The sequence below is a fragment of the Siniperca chuatsi genome, linkage group LG3, assembly GCF_020085105.1.
Source record: "Siniperca chuatsi isolate FFG_IHB_CAS linkage group LG3, ASM2008510v1, whole genome shotgun sequence".
Classification (NCBI taxonomy): domain Eukaryota; kingdom Metazoa; phylum Chordata; class Actinopteri; order Centrarchiformes; family Sinipercidae; genus Siniperca; species Siniperca chuatsi.
In genome coordinates, this window is record NC_058044.1 from 10,280,591 (window position 1) to 10,299,440 (window position 18,850).

General features: G+C 37.6%; 1 protein-coding gene across 1 annotated transcript in view; it reads left to right on the forward strand.

Annotated features, from left to right (window-relative positions):
* LOC122873189 (F-box/WD repeat-containing protein 7) overlaps positions 1-18,850 on the forward strand; it is a 69,031-nt gene continuing 50,181 nt past the window's right edge. Inside the window, exon 1 of the mRNA XM_044189581.1 lies at positions 1-394. Within this exon, the coding sequence (XP_044045516.1) occupies positions 170-394 (225 nt within the window). The 5' untranslated portion in view covers positions 1-169. The remainder of the gene's footprint in view (positions 395-18,850) is intronic.

The following is an 18,850-nucleotide window of genomic DNA, read 5'->3' on the forward strand; positions in this document are numbered from 1 at the left end:
CTGAGTAAGTAGGTGCAGAGGCTCAGCAAGCGCAGTATTGATAACAGTCATACAAGGAAGATACTACATTACTACACTACTCATTTAAGAAAAGTTATCTGCTTGCGACAATAGTCGGCCAGCTTTCGAAGCTCCTTCTGGGATATGATCCATTAGACCTTTTTTTGCAATGCTGCGGCATTGCCCTATTCCCCGTTTCTCGTCTGGTGCTCGGAGAAAGATGCCAAATGTTGCCTGTGGGAAAGAGAAGACTTTGCACGTCCCGCTGGAGAGCAAGCCACTCAACCTGGCAGACCCCAAGGACGTTGCCACGGAACCGCTACCCCCTCAGAAAGTACTCAAGATATTTAGCATCAACATCATTGCTCAGGGTTTGCCCTTCTGTCGCAGACGGGTGAGTATTGTACCTATTGGACCAGTCAAACGGTTTGGGTTCGGTTGAGCCACAGAACCCAAAAATGTCAAAGGTCATCCTACACTCCCACCGCCCGGTTGTTGTTGCTTTGTGTAACTGCTGGTTTAGCAAAATGGCAAATCAAAATTTAAGCTACTTACTTTAATTTCTGTTCTATTTTTAATTTGTTTTTTCTTTTGTCAGCACAATGAACATTTAGACATTTACTGCCAAATTAACTTTTTATCAGTTTTGCTGGATTTAAAAATCAGTCAAATTAATGTAAACTGCACCCCAAAAACGTTTGCAGTCTTTGTTTTTCATAAAACATAACATACATAATATACACAAATGAGCAGAATATCTTCCTTTTAATGACTTGTTTGAACTTGAATACCTAATAAATTAAGGTACTTGTGATTATATAAGATGGATATGTCCTTTTGTCAGATGTATTTAAGTAGTTTCCGTATGCTTATAGCTACAAAGTTCGCTTGCCATGGCTCCACCCATGGCAGACGGCGGACACCAACATGTAACCTTAAAAAGGCCGTCGCCAATGTGCCTATTTTTAGGTTATGTTTTAAGATGAAGATATATATGCATTAATTGGAGAGAAAATAGGAAAAATAAATGTTTTATATTTATAGTTTATGGAATAATTATTTCTTATATAGAGTAATCTGTTTTGTCTTGAAATGTATGCAAATGAAATAAATAGCCCATACCCGTCAGTGTCATCCATCATGGCCAGTGAAGGAGTTCCAACCTGACTTATGACGGGTGGTGATTTTAACATAAATCAATTGTTTATTCCTACTTGACCATGTCTACTCGATGGTTTTATTTTATTAATGGTATGTTTGCATTAGAATTTGCAATTCTTCTAATATATCAGTTGAAGCAATTCCAAAATATCAATATGCTTTTTCTGAAAGACACAAACCCTCTCTAGATGACTAGATCTACATGACTAATCCCTCCATGTTTTGTCACTGGCAGTCTAACGCATCACATCAAGAGATTAAAACCAGTTACGACACATTCACAAAATTGTACAGCCATTTTAATCGATAAAAATTAAGTTTATTTCACGGTAGATTATATCTTACAAAACTGAAATTAATAAAATGTAGAGTGAATAAATCTGGTATCTGTACATTTATTTGACAAATAATTTATTCATGCTGGCATTTGAAAATTTCATTATTTTGAATTACATATACCGCTTTTGTTACTCCATTATTTTTTTGTAAACTGTAGATGATTAGAAAAACTACATTTTCTCAAAATGTAAAAAATCCGTATACAAAAACATCCACATAGCCAATATTCGCTGAAGTTGATTTTAGTTTTGGTTTATTCAAATGTATAAAGCAGGAAAGAATTATTTTTAGTTTTCATATTCTCTACATGTATTTGCTTTTTTTAATTTAGCGTTACAATACATATCTGACACAGTATGGTCTGAAATCCAGGACAGCTCAATGAGACTTAGAGATGCAACATTATAGTGCTGTTTCCATTTAAAGACCCACGTTGCTTCTGTCGCAGACGGGTGAGTATTGTACCTATTGGACCAGTCAAACGGTTTGGGTTCGGTTGAGCCACAGAACCCAAAAATGTCAAAGGTCATCCTACACTCCCACCGCCCGGTTGTTGTTGCTTTGTGTAACTGCTGGTTTAGCAAAATGGCAAATCAAAATTTAAGCTACTTACTTTAATTTCTGTTCTATTTTTAATTTGTTTTTTTCTTTTGTCAGCACAATGAACATTTAGACATTTACTGCCAAATTAACTTTTTTATCAGTTTTGCTGGATTTAAAAATCAGTCAAATTAATGTAAACTGCACCCCCAAAAACGTTTGCAGTCTTTGTTTTTCATAAAACATAACATACATAATATACACAAATGAGCAGAATATCTTCCTTTTAATGACTTGTTTGAACTTGAATACCTAATAAATTAAGGTACTTGTGATTATATAAGATGGATATGTCCTTTTGTCAGATGTATTTAAGTAGTTTCCGTATGCTTATAGCTACAAAGTTCGCTTGCCATGGCTCCACCCATGGCAGACGGCGGACACCAACATGTAACCTTAAAAAGGCCGTCGCCAATGTGCCTATTTTTAGGTTATGTTTTAAGATGAAGATATATATGCATTAATTGAGAGAGAAATAGGAAAAATAAATGTTTTATATTTATAGTTTATGGAATAATTATTTCTTATATAGAGTAATCTGTTTTGTCTTGAAATGTATGCAAATGAAATAAATAGCCCATACCCGTCAGTGTCATCCATCATGGCCAGTGAAGGAGTTCCAACCTGACTTATGACGGGTGGTGATTTTAACATAAATCAATTGTTTATTCCTACTTGACCATGTCTACTCGATGGTTTTATTTTATTAATGGTATGTTTGCATTAGAATTTGCAATTCTTCTAATATATCAGTTGAAGCAATTCCAAAATATCAATATGCTTTTTCTGAAAGACACAAACCCTCTCTAGATGACTAGATCTACATGACTAATCCCTCCATGTTTTGTCACTGGCAGTCTAACGCATCACATCAAGAGATTAAAACCAGTTACGACACATTCACAAAATTGTACAGCCATTTTAATCGATAAAAATTAAGTTTATTTCACGGTAGATTATATCTTACAAAACTGAAATTAATAAAATGTAGAGTGAATAAATCTGGTATCTGTACATTTATTTGACAAATAATTTATTCATGCTGGCATTTGAAAATTTCATTATTTTGAATTACATATACCGCTTTTGTTACTCCATTATTTTTTTTTGTAAACTGTAGATGATTAGAAAAACTACATTTTCTCAAAATGTAAAAAAATCCGTATACAAAAACATCCACATAGCCAATATTCGCTGAAGTTGATTTTAGTTTTGGTTTATTCAAATGTATAAAGCAGGAAAGAATTATTTTTAGTTTTCATATTCTCTACATGTATTTGCTTTTTTTAATTTAGCGTTACAATACATATCTGACACAGTATGGTCTGAAATCCAGGACAGCTCAATGAGACTTAGAGATGCAACATTATAGTGCTGTTTCCATTTAAAGACCCACGTTTTTTTACTCAGTGTTGAGGTACTCATCCGAGCTCACTATTTTTTTTTCAGGTATTTCATTGGTCTCCTCCAGCTGTTAGTAAAGATTGTATACTTTCCAAGCAAAATGTAGCAGGTACTTTGATGACAAGTAAATTGACAAATACATTTAAACAAATTTAAACATTAAGCTGAGAACATCTTGGCAAAGGGATACCAACTGTTTTTGTACGGCTGCATTTGACCTCTGAATTACAGTGGTGCTGACAGTGTTTCCTTATTGTCATCAGAGATAGAAAAATAGGCAGTTAAAAATATCAACCTCCAATCTGTCAGGAAAAACTTGAGATAGATGGGGTAATGAGGAGAAAGGTCGTGAAATATCGGGGAAAGAAATAAGTGTGTCACAATGTCACAATGACTGGAGAGTGTCTGCTTTTTCCATTCTTGGTTTTCTCTGATCAAAGCCAGCTGCTGTGTTGACCTTTTTTTTTTGAGACAAAGGATCTATTATGGTGATTTAGTTTTAATTAGTGCGGTTTATGCAGTAGTTAAACAGTAGGTTCAAAGGATAAGCTGAGACATACCGCAGCAGGAGGCTTCTTTAGTTTACCCAGCCACAGGCTTAAATTGTTCAGTCTAATCTGTGTTGCAAGGCAAGGAAGCACTGATTTAAAAATAAATAAATAAAAAAAAGTAGACAAAGTGTGAGTCGTTGTTACGCCTCCTTTGACAGGAAGATGTTATGTATCATCCCTAATTACATAATACACATACAGCCTCTATAATTTTATATGTTGCAGTCATACCTCAGCATCAAAGACACATTGTCCAAGATTTCAAGATTTGTACTTTCCTATTTTTAGCCATGCTAGCAGCATGGCTCTATGGATGGCATTCAGTTGGTTGGTCCACCGCTGTGGTCCACACTGAAATATCTCAACGACTTTTGGAGGAATTGCCATGAAATTCTATATAGACGTCCTGCTTCCCAGAGGATGAATCCTAATTACTTTGGTGATCTGCTGACCTTTTCTCTAGCGTCACCATGAGATTGACATTTGTGGTTTTGATTTAAATGTCTCAACAACTATTGGATGAATTGCCTGAGAATTTGATTTACAGTCATGTCCCCATCAGGATGAATTGTTATCACTTTGGTGGAACATCCATCAGTATTTATGAACAAATACCTACAATAATAATGACATTCCCATCAGCCTTTGTGTTTAGTGCTAATTAGCAAATCTTAGCATCCTAACACACTAAACAAAGATGGTGACCATGCTAAACATTATACCTGCTTAGTATCAGCATGTTAGCATTGCCATTGTGAGCATGTAAGCATGCTGATGTTAGCATTTAGCTCAAGTACAGCCCCGTAGAGCCTCTTGCATGGCTGTAGACTCTTAGTCTTGTTTATTTATGTGGTGAAAAGATGGTAGCAGAGACACCGACTCTTTTGTCATATACTTAACTATATTTTAAATGATGGGTTCCACACCCGTTAAGGTTAACATACTTTACACAATGTGTTCTTAGCAACAGCAGTAAGGTTTCATCCTCTGTCTCCAGCAGGATGAAAATTGGTTTGACTGTTAAAGAAGAAAGAACTGGGGAAAAGCACAGTTGGGATTATGCTAGCCCTTGAGTTAAGGTGTTAAACTCTGCCATCTGTATGCCAATGGCACCACCACATTAAGGGGTCTTACATTTTGTTTGCATGAAAAGACTAAGGCATCTGTGTTTGCACTCAAGAACACTTTTACTTGCTTTTGTTGTTTAAAAAGGCAAACAAGTCAGGAAGCTCTAGACGGAATAAAAGGAACATGAGCTTTAAGGTGGTTTACAAAGTCTGTTTTGCTGGATTAACTAAGTGGAAGGTCCCACAAGGCCAGTTCATGGGGTTGTTGGTCCATTCAGAGAAGGAAGCAATGTGGGCTCTGCTGTGCATGTGGCAGCTGTCTCCAGTGAATGGCATAGCTGGGATTTCCCAGGGTCTCTGCGGTATGGTACAACTTAAGTTGCCTGAAACTATGTCTTCAGAAGGAACAAACCATACTATAAAATACATATTTTGTATTCTTCAACTGTCTATCTTGTTGCTTGTATTGGTTATTCCTGGAAGACTTTTTCTTTTATTCCAAGAACTCTGATTCCAATTAATATATTAATTTGGCCTTGGACATGGGAGTTTTCAATGAGGCAATGTTGTTTCTTGTATGTCTCTTGAGAAACTTAAAGTGAGATCTACATCGGCCCTAAAACTTATCATACTGTACTAATAAAAATAGTCCTGGGTTAAATTTCCAATTAAAATGTGCCCAGGAGCCGCCACTGTATTTCCGGGAGCCAGAATGGGTATCCAGCTGTTGCAGGAGATAGCGATCAAGATATAGATCATTAATAGCAGGACATTTTAGTTGCGGTATTGCTTTTCTCACCCACCACACCCTGTGCTGCAGGCCTGTTGAGTAAGGTGATCTGGACTTGCCCATAGCAGCTATGTCTGTATCAACAGCTATCAGCAAGATGCATTTGCTGTTTGAGCAGGTGTTGTCGGTGTGTTGCAACTTTCTTTAGCGAGTTTGACTGACCCTCTGGGTTTCCTGTGGGTTTGTCTGTAGACATGTTAATTTGAGCCACACAACTACTGTAATTTTTTTTCTAGTTTTTTGCACTGTGTATGTTTTGTTAGCTTCATTTGTTGGCCTCTGTTTTAAGACTGTGAGCTGTAGTTATACTGGTGGCCCATCGGTCTGAGACGCATATGTATCCACCCAGGGACTCTTGTCGCATGTCTTTCCCCTGTTACTACTGTTTCTACTGTCAACTGGTTAATTAAGACAGGATGCCATTTTAAAGAGAGATTTATCAGTTAATTAGTAAGTTTTTATGCATATTATTTTGTTAAGTATGAATCATGCTCATCATGCATCATAATGACATGTGAAGAGAGACACATGAAAGACACAGAAACACATGTCTGGATGCATTGAGGACATTCGTATTCACTTTCAATTCGAGTTGTCTGTCCCTGTCTGTTAGGTGACAACTAGGGCGACCTGATATCGCCCCTGGTCCTGCTACTACAGAGTCAGATGATCTGATAGCGGCTCAAGTGTTATTTATCTTTACAATTCATGTTTCAAAACCAACTGTTTTCCATCACCAAACACTGAAATCACCTCAGGTAATTCAATGTTTGGATTGTGCTTAGTTAATTTTAGCTTCACAATCTATTTTGTCACATATCTTTAGTTGTTTTGCAAAAATGCAACCTGTTGGTACAACTGGTCAATGTTCTGTGATTATTTGTGCACATTTGTAAATACTACAATGCCATTTAAGTGACAGAATTGAGTAGCTTGTCAAATGAAATAACAAAACAGTGTCACCTTATTAATAAACTGAGTAAGTTGCAGTTGCCTTTTCTAATGTCTGCCTTTGTAGAGAACTGTGAAGAAAGTAAGGCTCCCCGTGACAGTATCATGCTGCTTCACAAACACCATCACTCAGGCCTTTTTAACCATTTTTCTGCTGTTTTTGGATAGCCAGATGTTGAATATTGTGTTTGACAGGACAAGAAGCTAATTAATCTTTTGAAGTTTTTAACTTTCATTTTTTTTTCTTCTTCCATTACTGATGCAATTCATTGCAACACACTGGAGTGAAGTTGCTGTGAAACTGAAGTGAGATTCCTTGCTTAGTTTGGTGTTGCTATTGAAGTATTTGACTCTTTTGTGCCATTTAGATATGTATCTTAGGAATTTCAGAGTTTTCTATTTTTATCTTACAGTGTTATCCCTGAAAAACTAGAATCAGACTTCTACGGTTAATTTCTCGTTTCTCTACCAAGTAAGACATGGAGACATGGAGCAATCATGCAAATTTGGTTTTGATTAATGTTTTGTTGGTTTTGAATAAATAAGTAGCAGATAAATAGTTGACTATTAATTAAGAAAATGAATCTGCAACTATTTCAATAATCAGTGAAATCAAATTTCAAGTTAACACCAGCCATTCTCTAGTTGCAGTTTCTCAATTGTGAAGATTTGAGCTTTTGTCTTATGTGACAGTAAACTGAAAATGGTTGGGTTTTAGACTGTTGGTCGGAGAGACAGGACATTTGAAGACATCACACTGGCCTTCAGGAAACTGTGAGAAATTGTGTATTTTTCACTATAATGAAAATAATCATAAGTTACTACCCTAGTTTAGAGACTGAACATATGCGTTGATCAGACAGGTTGCTGTGGTATGTTCATGTTTTAAGTCATTAAACTTCCTTTGCTTGCAACAAAGAGGCATCACATGATGATACCTTAATGCATTTGAGCCCATTTGTTAAGCACTGGCATGAAAGACGGCTGATTTTGTCCACCAGACATCAAGCCCTTCTCTCTATCCTGAAGTAAGGGCCACACCACAGTACACTGCAGGAGGTTGGATTCCATTGCCCTTGGGCTCCAAATAACACAGAGGGGAGGAAGGCATCTGCCATTGGCTATTCTGAGAAGCAGGCCCATTCCAGGGAGCACACAGATCCAGTCAGCCAGCTACCCAGCACCCAGATCAGCCAAACAGTTCTGTTTACCCCCGATTTCAGTGGAGACTCATATAACTAAGGCACTCAAAGACTGCGATTATTTTGTTGAAAAAGCTACTCTGCTTTGATTGAAATCTGTCTAGATGGCCCTTCTAATATTTTCTTGTGAAAATGGGATACATTTACAAATGTGTTCAAAAAATATTGCGATAACATATTGGGAAATCTAAATAAAAACTTTTTTTTTTAAATTGTGATAACCTGCTGCGCATACAGCTTTTCTATAGTCATTAATGACCGAGTGGCCTTTGCATTTTGACATTGCATGTGATCGGCGAACTTAATCCTGATCTAAATACCTCTTGAGTTCAAGCTTGGGGTGTATAGTGTGATACTGTTGTGGTGCTTTACATACAGAGCATACTGGATAGCGATGTGCTCCCACCTGCCGCAGGACTGCTTGAAGGCATTGACATTTCCCACACAGTTGGATAGGAGCTGAGAAAAGATACTCTCTTCCTTTAGGAAAGTGTCAAAACTCCTAAACATTTTCCTTTTTTAAATGATAACATGAAGCAAAATGAAACCTCTTAAACACTTCATCTTTCACACATACAAACACCTTCATTACTCTTTCGCTAAATTATTTATCTCAGTTGTGCTGCATTGCACACACATTTTGCCACATAATTCAACACTGTTGGATACATTCAATAGACTTGATCTGAATAAACCACCTGGGTAATAGCCTCTTGAGGTTCAACTGCATTTCAGTGCTTTTTTAGTTTGTTCTTGTAAAAAGCTCTTTATTTCTTACCTCTTGCACTAAATCTGCTGAGGTGTCCTTTTAAAAATTAAGCACTTTTCTGTGATAAAGTGCAACCCTCCTGTGACAGTGACCACACTTGAGCTGCTGTGAGATGTTTGAAATATTTCTGCATGGTGTTTTAAAGGAGTCTCTAAGCTGCCAACTATATAACCACAAGTTTCTAAGCTGTCTATCATTTCTTTTCCCCACAAAACAAAATTCATAATTCAAGGAGCTGTTCTCCCATGGTTCACACTGAATTAATTCAAACACAACCAATATAGCTTAATCTCACTTGGCTGGCAAGCTAGCAGGTGAGTCCTAGATTTGTTGTTGTTGTTGTAGAGTTATGGGCCATTCACACATACAGACTCAAATGCTGGGACAGCTATTAATTGTGGTTATTAATTGTGAATGGGACCTGGTGTTCCCCCCTGAGCGATTTAAACGGTGCCCAGCGGCACTACAGGGGAAAGTTGAGAAAAGCTTAACTTTATACAAATGTCCTCTGAACTAATGTGAGCAACAACCAGACGAGAGCCAATTGTGCTCGTTTTAATACCTGCAACAAAAGCACAGAGTTGTTTACTACTCTGCTCCACTAGTGGAGTGGGGATTGCTTCCAGGGCAGATACAGGGCCACAGTGCCAATCAGTCTTGTCCGCTCTGATGTCATTGTTGTATTAAAACAGTTTCAACAACGCATACCGCAAAGTCCGAAGGAAGACTTCAGGAGTATTCTGTACTTGAGGAAACAAACTGTGCAACAGTAAATTAACTACTTCCTTGTGTAGTTTCATACCCACATACCTGTAGTAACATACCCACAGAGCTACAGAGTTATTAGAGGCCAGAGACTACCTACTACTTTTATATCTGTATGTGTGTATGCAGCGTATGGCAACTGCTTTTTACAAAGTCGGCAAACAGTTTTGTTGGTACATTTGCCATCTATGGTGTAAAATACTTCCACAAGCTGCTTCTCAGATACTTCGTTGTCATGATTATCCGATCAGTTCATCTTTGCTCACCATTGTCTTCCTACATTATCATTTATTAGCTTAGCTTACTTATAGGTCAATAGGGCATGCAATACGTCAAGCTGTTAGCGCCCTTTGCCGGACCACAAGGGCAAACAGCTTCAAACGGACTGTTGTGCTTATAGACTGTAAATTTTGACTTCAAACTGGTCATTACAGTTCGAATATTAAATTTTTTCACGTTTGAACGTAAGTTCAAATTTCAAATAAAAAGTGACAGCCCTACCTCACAAGTTTGTTGGATTCCACAGTTCGCCCAAGTGCTGCATGTTCATACATTGCTGCTTGGTGCAAAACATTTAGAGTTGAGCCAATGGGCTGTAAAGCACTAGATTCTCATATGAAGTCTGATAATTGCAAGTGTTATACTAGTTTTGAAACAGTTGTAGTGTGTAACTGTAAATTGATTCACACATTGAGTCATCTGCTGCCAGTTTGGTTTTGTGTACTACCTGTGTGCATAGAAAATTGGTGAATATTCAATAGAAACTGTTGTATTATATTTTTTTTTTGCCATTTAAACAGTATTATCTTTTCCTTTTTTAATGACCCTGAAAAATAAAGGTTCTGTCATGTACTGTACGTCTGCGCAGTAATCTGAATTTTGGTATATTTGAATCAAAATCTGATGACAGTTGGTTGGTTGTTTGTTTATGTGCCAGGCACCTGTCAATCAAATGTGATCAAACCACACCCACACAGTCCTGATGAAGCAGAATAGTTGGGTTTTTGTGTGTTAAACTAACAAACTAACTAAGGGTGTGTTTTTTTTTCCTCCAAACTTTAAATTTGAGTTTGCTTATTTAATCATGAATATTTAATGTTGCTCTTGTGTTAAAATTCCTGTATGTATGTGACTTAAGTGGGCAAAGTCCTGACGTAAACACTCCATAATGATCGGTTGTCTTATGGTGACAAAATTTGTTTTGGCATCATGTTTGTGTCCTTTGGTGTAATTTTGTCTTTACAATTGGCCGCTCCACCAGACTGAGCTGTGATTTGCCTCCAGAAATGTGAGGCGTGGATCACTGTGTCCAGTCCTTTTCACCTGTCTTAGTATCAGCATTTCTCAGCGCTGACCTTCAACAAGACGCGCCTGTGCCTTTCACAGTGTCCCGCTTGCTATAATCTGGTCATCAGTGAAGACGGCCCGTGAATGGATAGCTGACTGGCTGTAACTGATGCGGCCGTCTGCATAGTTTGTCTAATCTGTGTATGAACCCTGCTGTCTGAGTCACAGTGTGTAGTCTCCCTGCTTTTGATGTGTACTTCTGTTGTACTGCAGTGCCGTCTGGACACTTGCTGCTGTCCGTGACTTCCTGCACTATCACACTACAGCAAAAATAACAGTGTTTAATATGAGGTTTGTGAAGTTGTTTTGCCTTGTTTTTGTTATGCAGTGTAAAAGGTATTGCTAATGTCAATGCTGTTTATTAAAGTTTGAAAGTTGATGGCAATTTCATTGTCAGTCAGGCAGTGGCAACTTAACAAACCGTATAAACATCTTTTAATATCAGAAAAAGGGAAGTGTCTCTAAAATACGCAAACACAGGGATATTGTCAGAATATATTAATTTAAAAAAACATTAAGCGATAAGCACACTCAAGGTCAAGTCTGGTTTGATAGCGTTACACTGTTGAAACACTCTGTACATTCTAAAGCTCTTAATATTGACTATTTGTAAAGGCAAAAAACCTTGAGCTTGCCGCCTCTTAGTATTCACCTGCACTTGATGATGGAGTATCAAGTGCCCCTTTATTACTTTAACGGCAGGAAGGCAAGGTAAAGTAGGCATGTGCACATCTTAGCTGGTGTCACAGAGGTCTGTTGTTCAGAGGTTAAGCAGAAATTCAAATACATGCTCAGCAGCAAGGGGATTACACCCTCTGTTGAATGCAAGGCCTCTAACAGGGCAAGACGATCAGAAAGCTTTTGAAAAGAGAGGGGAAAGGATAGAAAAGAGGATGAATGCAACTTAATGATATTGCACTGATACAGGGCCGTTCTGCTGGTGTTAACACAGTATTTTTAGCATTTTGTTTAATATCATCAAGGCAACAGGATGAAGAGGCCACATTGGGTGCAAATATTAGGTGTTGGTTTATAGAAAGCTATGGTAACACTTTATTTGGATAGTTTGCCTACAGATAGTATTTGTAACATCTGTAGATGTTTAACAGATTATCAATAAAGTATATGTGAGAATTCATGAACATACCCTAACCAAGATGTTTTTCGTGCCTAAACCTAACCTAACCAATTGTTGAATCTCAGCTAATAAGCTGTTGAAATGTTACAGATACTCTATAAACTATCTGTAGGGGGATTATCCAAATAAAGTGTAACCAAAACTATTTCTTATAAGAGTTAATTTGTAAAATGAAGCATATTGTGTGGAAAGTTGTTCCACAGGTGTCTTGATTTGACTAGTTGTTCACACTCATTCTTATCTGAAGCACATATACTACAAAGGCCCAAAAACATAGTACAATGAAAAACCAATTATGTTGTGCGAAATGCCCATGGGTCATATTATTCTAACAAACTTTGTGATGGTGCATTTTTCAGCTAACCCAGTGGGTTTTTAAATGGTTTGTTTAGCTTAAGAATAGAGCTGCAACAATCATTCGATTTAATCAATTAGTGAATCGCCAGAAAATTAATCGGCAACTATTTTGATGATCGCTTAATTGTTTTGAATAATTTTTTAAAGAAAATATTCTCTGGTTCCATCTTCTCCAATGTGATTATTTGCTGGTTTCCTTTCTCTTCTACACTTGTACAGTGAATATTTTTGTGTTTTGGACTGTTGGTCGGACAAATTAAGACATCTGAAGAAATCATCTTGGACTCTTGGAAACCCTGATGAGCATTTTTCACTATTTTATAGATAAAACGATTAATTGAGAAAGTAATTATCAGATTAATTGATAATGAAAATAATAATTAGTTGCAGCCCCACGTAGGAAGTAGGAGATTTTTCTCAAACCAAAAAAACAACAACAACCACCTAATCCTTCAGTTTCTCTTACAAATTCCAACCAGCCAAATTTGGAGATACATAGTTTTCTTCAGTAACACTCTGTAAATCTCAGTATAAAATGTTACATCTGTCACGTTCATCATAACACCAGTTAAGATTATTATGATTTTATGATGATTGAAGAACAAAGTCTGACTGTGAACCAAAAGTGAACATAATATCAGAGATGTGCAGTAAATCTTCTTGCGGTTGTCGGTGGCCAAGTGACCATATTCAGTCTGAGATACTGTACCCGATTCATCATCTGACATTGATTAGCAGCATGTACAGTGTGAGAGATGATGGATGACTGCCAGGTTGGGGCCATGACATCCATATTTATAATTTGTGCAGTTTATAAATGACCTTGGCTCTGATGTACTGTACCTCCAGGTCTGACAAGTAAGGCCTTGTTCAGACCAGAAATAGCTCTCTGTTAAAAAACCACAAGAGCCTGCGTTGCTACAGGTACCGGTGAGAAAATGAAATATGATTCGGGCGGTTTAGTTTAAGGAGTACATCCATGACTTTGAAGGCTTATCACATGCCAAAACACTACACAGGGGTTTATGATACTATGAGGGAGAATTTTACAACTCTGGAAAGTTATCATGGCGGCAGTCATTTGATCCTCAGCCATGGTGCTCTCAAGGTAAATAGAAGAATTAATGCTGTACAGTAACCTACCAGGAATATACGCTTGCACATACAGTACTTGATTGGCCAATGCAGTGTGCTGCCGGACAATGCAGCATCGCGTTGTTTTATTTTTGCTGGATGCGCCTGCATTTGTTTGCCGTAGCTCTCTGTAGGGCTCACTGAAATTAATGAGGAAGCTGTTTTTTTTCTGACGCAGTGCTGTTGTCAGTCTGAATGCAGCCAAACATATAATCCCCAGATTCTTACTTTTTCTTTTTACTGTCTGCCCACACGACATGAAAAGCTTCAGAATGGTTACTTAAAGTTGTTGTTCAATGAAATTAGTCTTCCTGCACTCCTCTGACTTTCTGCATTTAATTATTCAAAACATCAAGGTTGTGTTGCTGTGAGGAGGTGGATGCATTCATTGTAAATGCGCTCCTATTAATGTAAATGTGGTGACTCAGATGACTATTAATAGAGTCTTGACCATCTCCCTTCGGTCTCTCTCTGCTGGAATATTGTACAATGTGCTCCTCTCCACTGTTACAAACATCACATCAAAATATGGCCAAAGGATACATCAGCTAATACCAGGATCTTAGAGAATAAATCTGTTAAGAATAAATTATGAATGACTACCTCACCAACATCATACTTCATACTCTCTTATAACATCATGTTGCAGTAGCTGGATCGGTTAAAGCTTTCTTCCTCCCAGAGTTCATCCTTTTGTTAGTGTGAGTTATAATAATAATATAAGAAGAATAATCAGCAATCCTTCCAAGCTATACCAAAATGTCTTTCTAGTCTTTCAAGGACATACCTCTCATTTGTGTCATTAAAGGTACAATGAAGTGGAAATTATAGCTCCCTTTCAGTTGCCCTCTGAGGGCATAGAACAGAGGGAGGATGGCTGCATGCCTGGCAGAATTATTGACTCACTGTTCATAAAACGTCAACTCTCGCTTGGGCTATCTTTGTATCAATTTGTCATTCTCTCTTCCTACTTTTGCAGTCTTTTCTTTCACTTGTTCATTCATTAAAGGTTTCCCTCAGTCAGGAAAGATGACTCCTGGTCTTATCTCTGAGGAGAACACTATCACTCCTCACACTGGATGGGCTGCTTATTGTCCCGACTAAATTGAGTCATTCAGTCTCAGTGCAGATGACTCCATCTGACTGAGCATTTCTACAGCACAGACGACGATTGATTTTGAAACTTTTAACTTTCCAAAAAAAGTTGCCATTGTAAAAGTGTGAATTACTTAGTTATGAGCAAATCTATTTTATCCAATCTTTTTAAGAGCGGCAGACAAAAACAAGAACATAATAAAACTTAAAACACATCTTCATGACCACCACATAGTGTAACCTGGTGTTTTCTTTGTCATTAAAGTATGTTTTAGTACAGCTTCTTTTGGTAATTGTCAAGATAATTTTGTGTACTTTTGGAAAAGATTCCATTTTTGTTATTTCTAGTTTGAAGGCAATACGGAAATGTTGAACCTCCTCCTTTGCTGTTAGCAAGGATGGTCGAAGAAATATTGAAATTGTTCATTTGTTCAAAAGGTTGCTTTGTAATTTGACATTTGTTGACATTAGACTTCTGTTCCCACACTTCTGACTTTTACAATAACCCCTAATGTCTACTGGACGAAATCTGGACAAATCTTTTCCCATTTGTTTATGTCACTTCTCCAAAGTCTGTTAAGCAGGAGAGGAAATGCCACAATTTCCCTTCCACTAATTTGGAATGGATTTTAATATGCACTACTTGGAAAATACAGATACAAAATGAAGATAAGACGGCCTTTGCACATGCAATAATTAAAATTATTAAAGTGCAGCCACAAAGGATCTGTGTCCACAAAGAAAATACATGAGCCGCAAATATGTATTAAAATCCTTGTGAAAGACAAAAATGTTGGTGAAATAACTCTTTTTAACTACTTTCAGAGGCTCTTCTTCTGAAACTTTTCCATTGGACATTTTAACAGAGACGTGACATAGCTGTGGCACAACTCAAATGTGACAGAGCTGCAACCCGTGGATATCAGGGGTAATCCTTAAGTTGCTGATGCTGTATAGCCACTAAACTTTATTTGAATCATTTAGTGGCTCAGTTGATCAAGTAGTTCATTTGTATTAAGCAGAAAAATAAATGTTGCAAAGCTAACAAAGCAGTTTATTAGCCAATCATACTGGAATGAATGAAACCACAAATCTAGCCTTTAGTTTGAGCTGTCCATCTCCCTCTGATTAAAAAAAAAAAAAAAAAAAAAAAAAAAAAAAAACTTGAAACAAAAGAACAACTTGAAAAGGCGGTTTTGAGAGCTGCCTTTTGAGAAAATGTTTAAAATGATTGCTGCAATTTTAGCTCATTTGCAGTATGTTACAACATTTAGTTTTGAGGGTTCCCAGTGTGTGTAATTTTAAGTAAAGAAATATGTGACAAAGTGGGGGAAAAGTGAAAAATAAGTGCAGTTTCATTCCTGTGACTTGACGCCTCTGTCTTCTCACAGCTTGTGGACCTCTGTGACTTGTGCGTGGGAGTCGTAGTTTTCACATTTTGCTTTCAGACTAACAACTGCACACTATCACTCTTCTTTACCGTTTCAGCTCTGGTTTGTTCCTTTTTAAGGGAAACAAAGAAATTGCTTTTACTTTTCAGCTGTTTGTGCAGCGAAGGCTCTGTGCTGGTACCATTTTCAGCTGATGCTGGTCTGTACAATTGGTAGAGAAACTAAGGAACCGAAATCGATTTCTATGAACCAAAAGAGAATTGCTTCATCACTACACAACATTACATCAGACACCCACAACAAACACCTTCATTACAGAGCTGTGAATCCCACCCTCCTGTAGTCCTTGCAAGTCGGCCTCACAGAAGGCCAAACAGTCCGTCCTTTTTAGAATGCAAACATTTGAGTAGCTTCAAAACAGTACCCTAGAAATTAATTATTTATACTGTGCAAGTTGTTGTAATCCTGCTCTCTTCCTTTATCATATACCTCATTACTTATTTCTTTGCATCTTTCTTCCATTGATTGAAGTTCTTACACCTGCCGTTGTGGTGCTTTTAATATTTAGTTTAAAGGGTGTATGATCAGGTTTTACTTTTTCTGTGTGAACTCACCAGGTAGATAAAAAGCTGCTTAGGAACAGCTCTGCAGATACTTAGAATTAGTTAGTTGCTATTTAAAATTTGCTGTCCAAATCCTCTTGACCACACCTGTTGGTGTTGCAGTTCAACATTATTTGTTAATGGCAACAATACTAGTAAAGGGTCAGTTCACCCAAATTACACAAAAAAACATATTTTTAGCATTTAAGCCCCAGTAATATCTAACAATGCAGATAGTTTTTGCTTGATTTTTCCTTATATTGACATATCAGTCTCTGAAACTTCCCCCCAAACAATGAGTTGAATCGATTTCTGCTTGTGCTGCTCCAAAAACTGAAAAAATGACATCTGAAAAACTCAACAGAAGTGTGTGTTTCCAGAATCAATGTCCTTGTTACTAAGAATAGTCCACAGATCTCATTGAGAGTTTACATATGGACAATTTTTCTGTACGAAGTAGTTTGACTAAAAACTATCCCAGCTCACATCAGGAGACAGGGTACAACCAGGACAGGGCTCATGTTGGATTTAATAAATTATAACATCATGCTGTTTTAGTAAAAAGTGATTGTAGCACTTGGCCACCCATTGAACCTGCTTATAAAGCACTCACTGCTCATTCTCTTTACCTAAAATAAAGAGCCTTTGACTAACAGAAATGTGTTTTCATTTTTTCTCTCCTATGTCCTGCTCCCCTGTTATGCAACGCTATAAACACAGGTAAGAAAAACCTCATCTCTTGATAATGTAGCACTTGTTTTTCAGCTTCATCTATAGCATGTTTCTTAGTTCCATCTTTTCATGTACAACAGAAAAAAAATTAAACATAATCCCAGTGCGCTCTTCACTGGTGCTTGACATGTTTTCTCTGCAACAACTCTAAATGCTGTTTTGTTACCTCTAGGGGGCAGCATGAACTAAAAGTTAAATGATCACTAAGGCAGTAGAAAGCTAAGTGTCACCCAAGACCTGCCCCTTGTCAGTATACAGCTAAGAGGGTTTGTGCATTACAGCTGTGTCTGTATTCGCACCCTGTCTCGCTATGACAGTGGTTTTAACAACCAAAGGTTTGATGTGGACATTTTGTGGTCTGATAGGAATCCTACATGTTGTTTGCTGCAGTTGCTTTAGTATCAGCAGTTGTTTTGTGGCTCTCTGTTGTCATGCTTTAGTTTTGTGAAATCATGGACACTTCCCAGTCACATCTTTTGTGCCTGAAGACTGTGTGACTCCTTCTGTTTTCCATCCCCATCTCTACCTTTTGGAGAAATTTGTATTTATAAGCAGTTCACGTGTCCCTCAGACACACATCTGCTGTCTTTCAAGCACCAACTCTCTCCTCTTCACTCATTTTCCACATGCAGACACTCCCGGCTAAGAGCTTCATTAAATGTTCAGGTTGTTGTTATGACGACGAGTGCAGCACTCAATACTACATTAAAAGTCTGAAGAAGCTCTTACACTGTTGCACGCAGGTTTAATGCAATGGTAATTTTACAGAAAATCCTTGGGAAACAATTCCTAAGATGTTCTGTGCTAAAAGATCATTAGCTTTTGTTAAAGCTTTGGTTTGAGAAACAACTTAAATTTGAGGGGGCAATCTAAGAAATACAATGGCAGCTGTCTATTCAGTAATATTGTTTCAGTTAATATTTTGGTACCTTTTTAAAAGTAAAGTTTTCATGATTACAGTAATACATGTCATCATATTTTTCAAAATACCAAGTAAACTTGTAATAGCTGTGCTGTAACTGATCCATCCAAGCACACAGGTACTGTTGACTGGTGGGCTGTACCTTTTATCAGTATATAATGATCTGCAATCTGCAAACAGTTTTCCCTGGCATAGTGTTCTTTAGTTAATGAAATATTGCCGTATTGTTTGGCCTTCAGTCTCTCTGCTGGGGTGTGGAAGTGGAATTGCTCAGCCTTGGGTGTGCTAGAGTTTGATGGAGCGCAAGTCACCAGATGCAAAGTGGCTGCCAGTATCACAACTGGGCACGGCATGAAGTGGTGCAGGGATAAATGAGGACCTGGTGCAGCGTGGGGTCAAAAGCTGCATCTCATGCTTTTTCAGTGCTTCTGACTCACTGCAGATTCTCTGTGCCATAGAAAAGGGGTGTCATGAGGTCACAGGCCCACTCTATTGCACAAGCTCAGTCTACTACACGGTGTTACTCCAGTGTA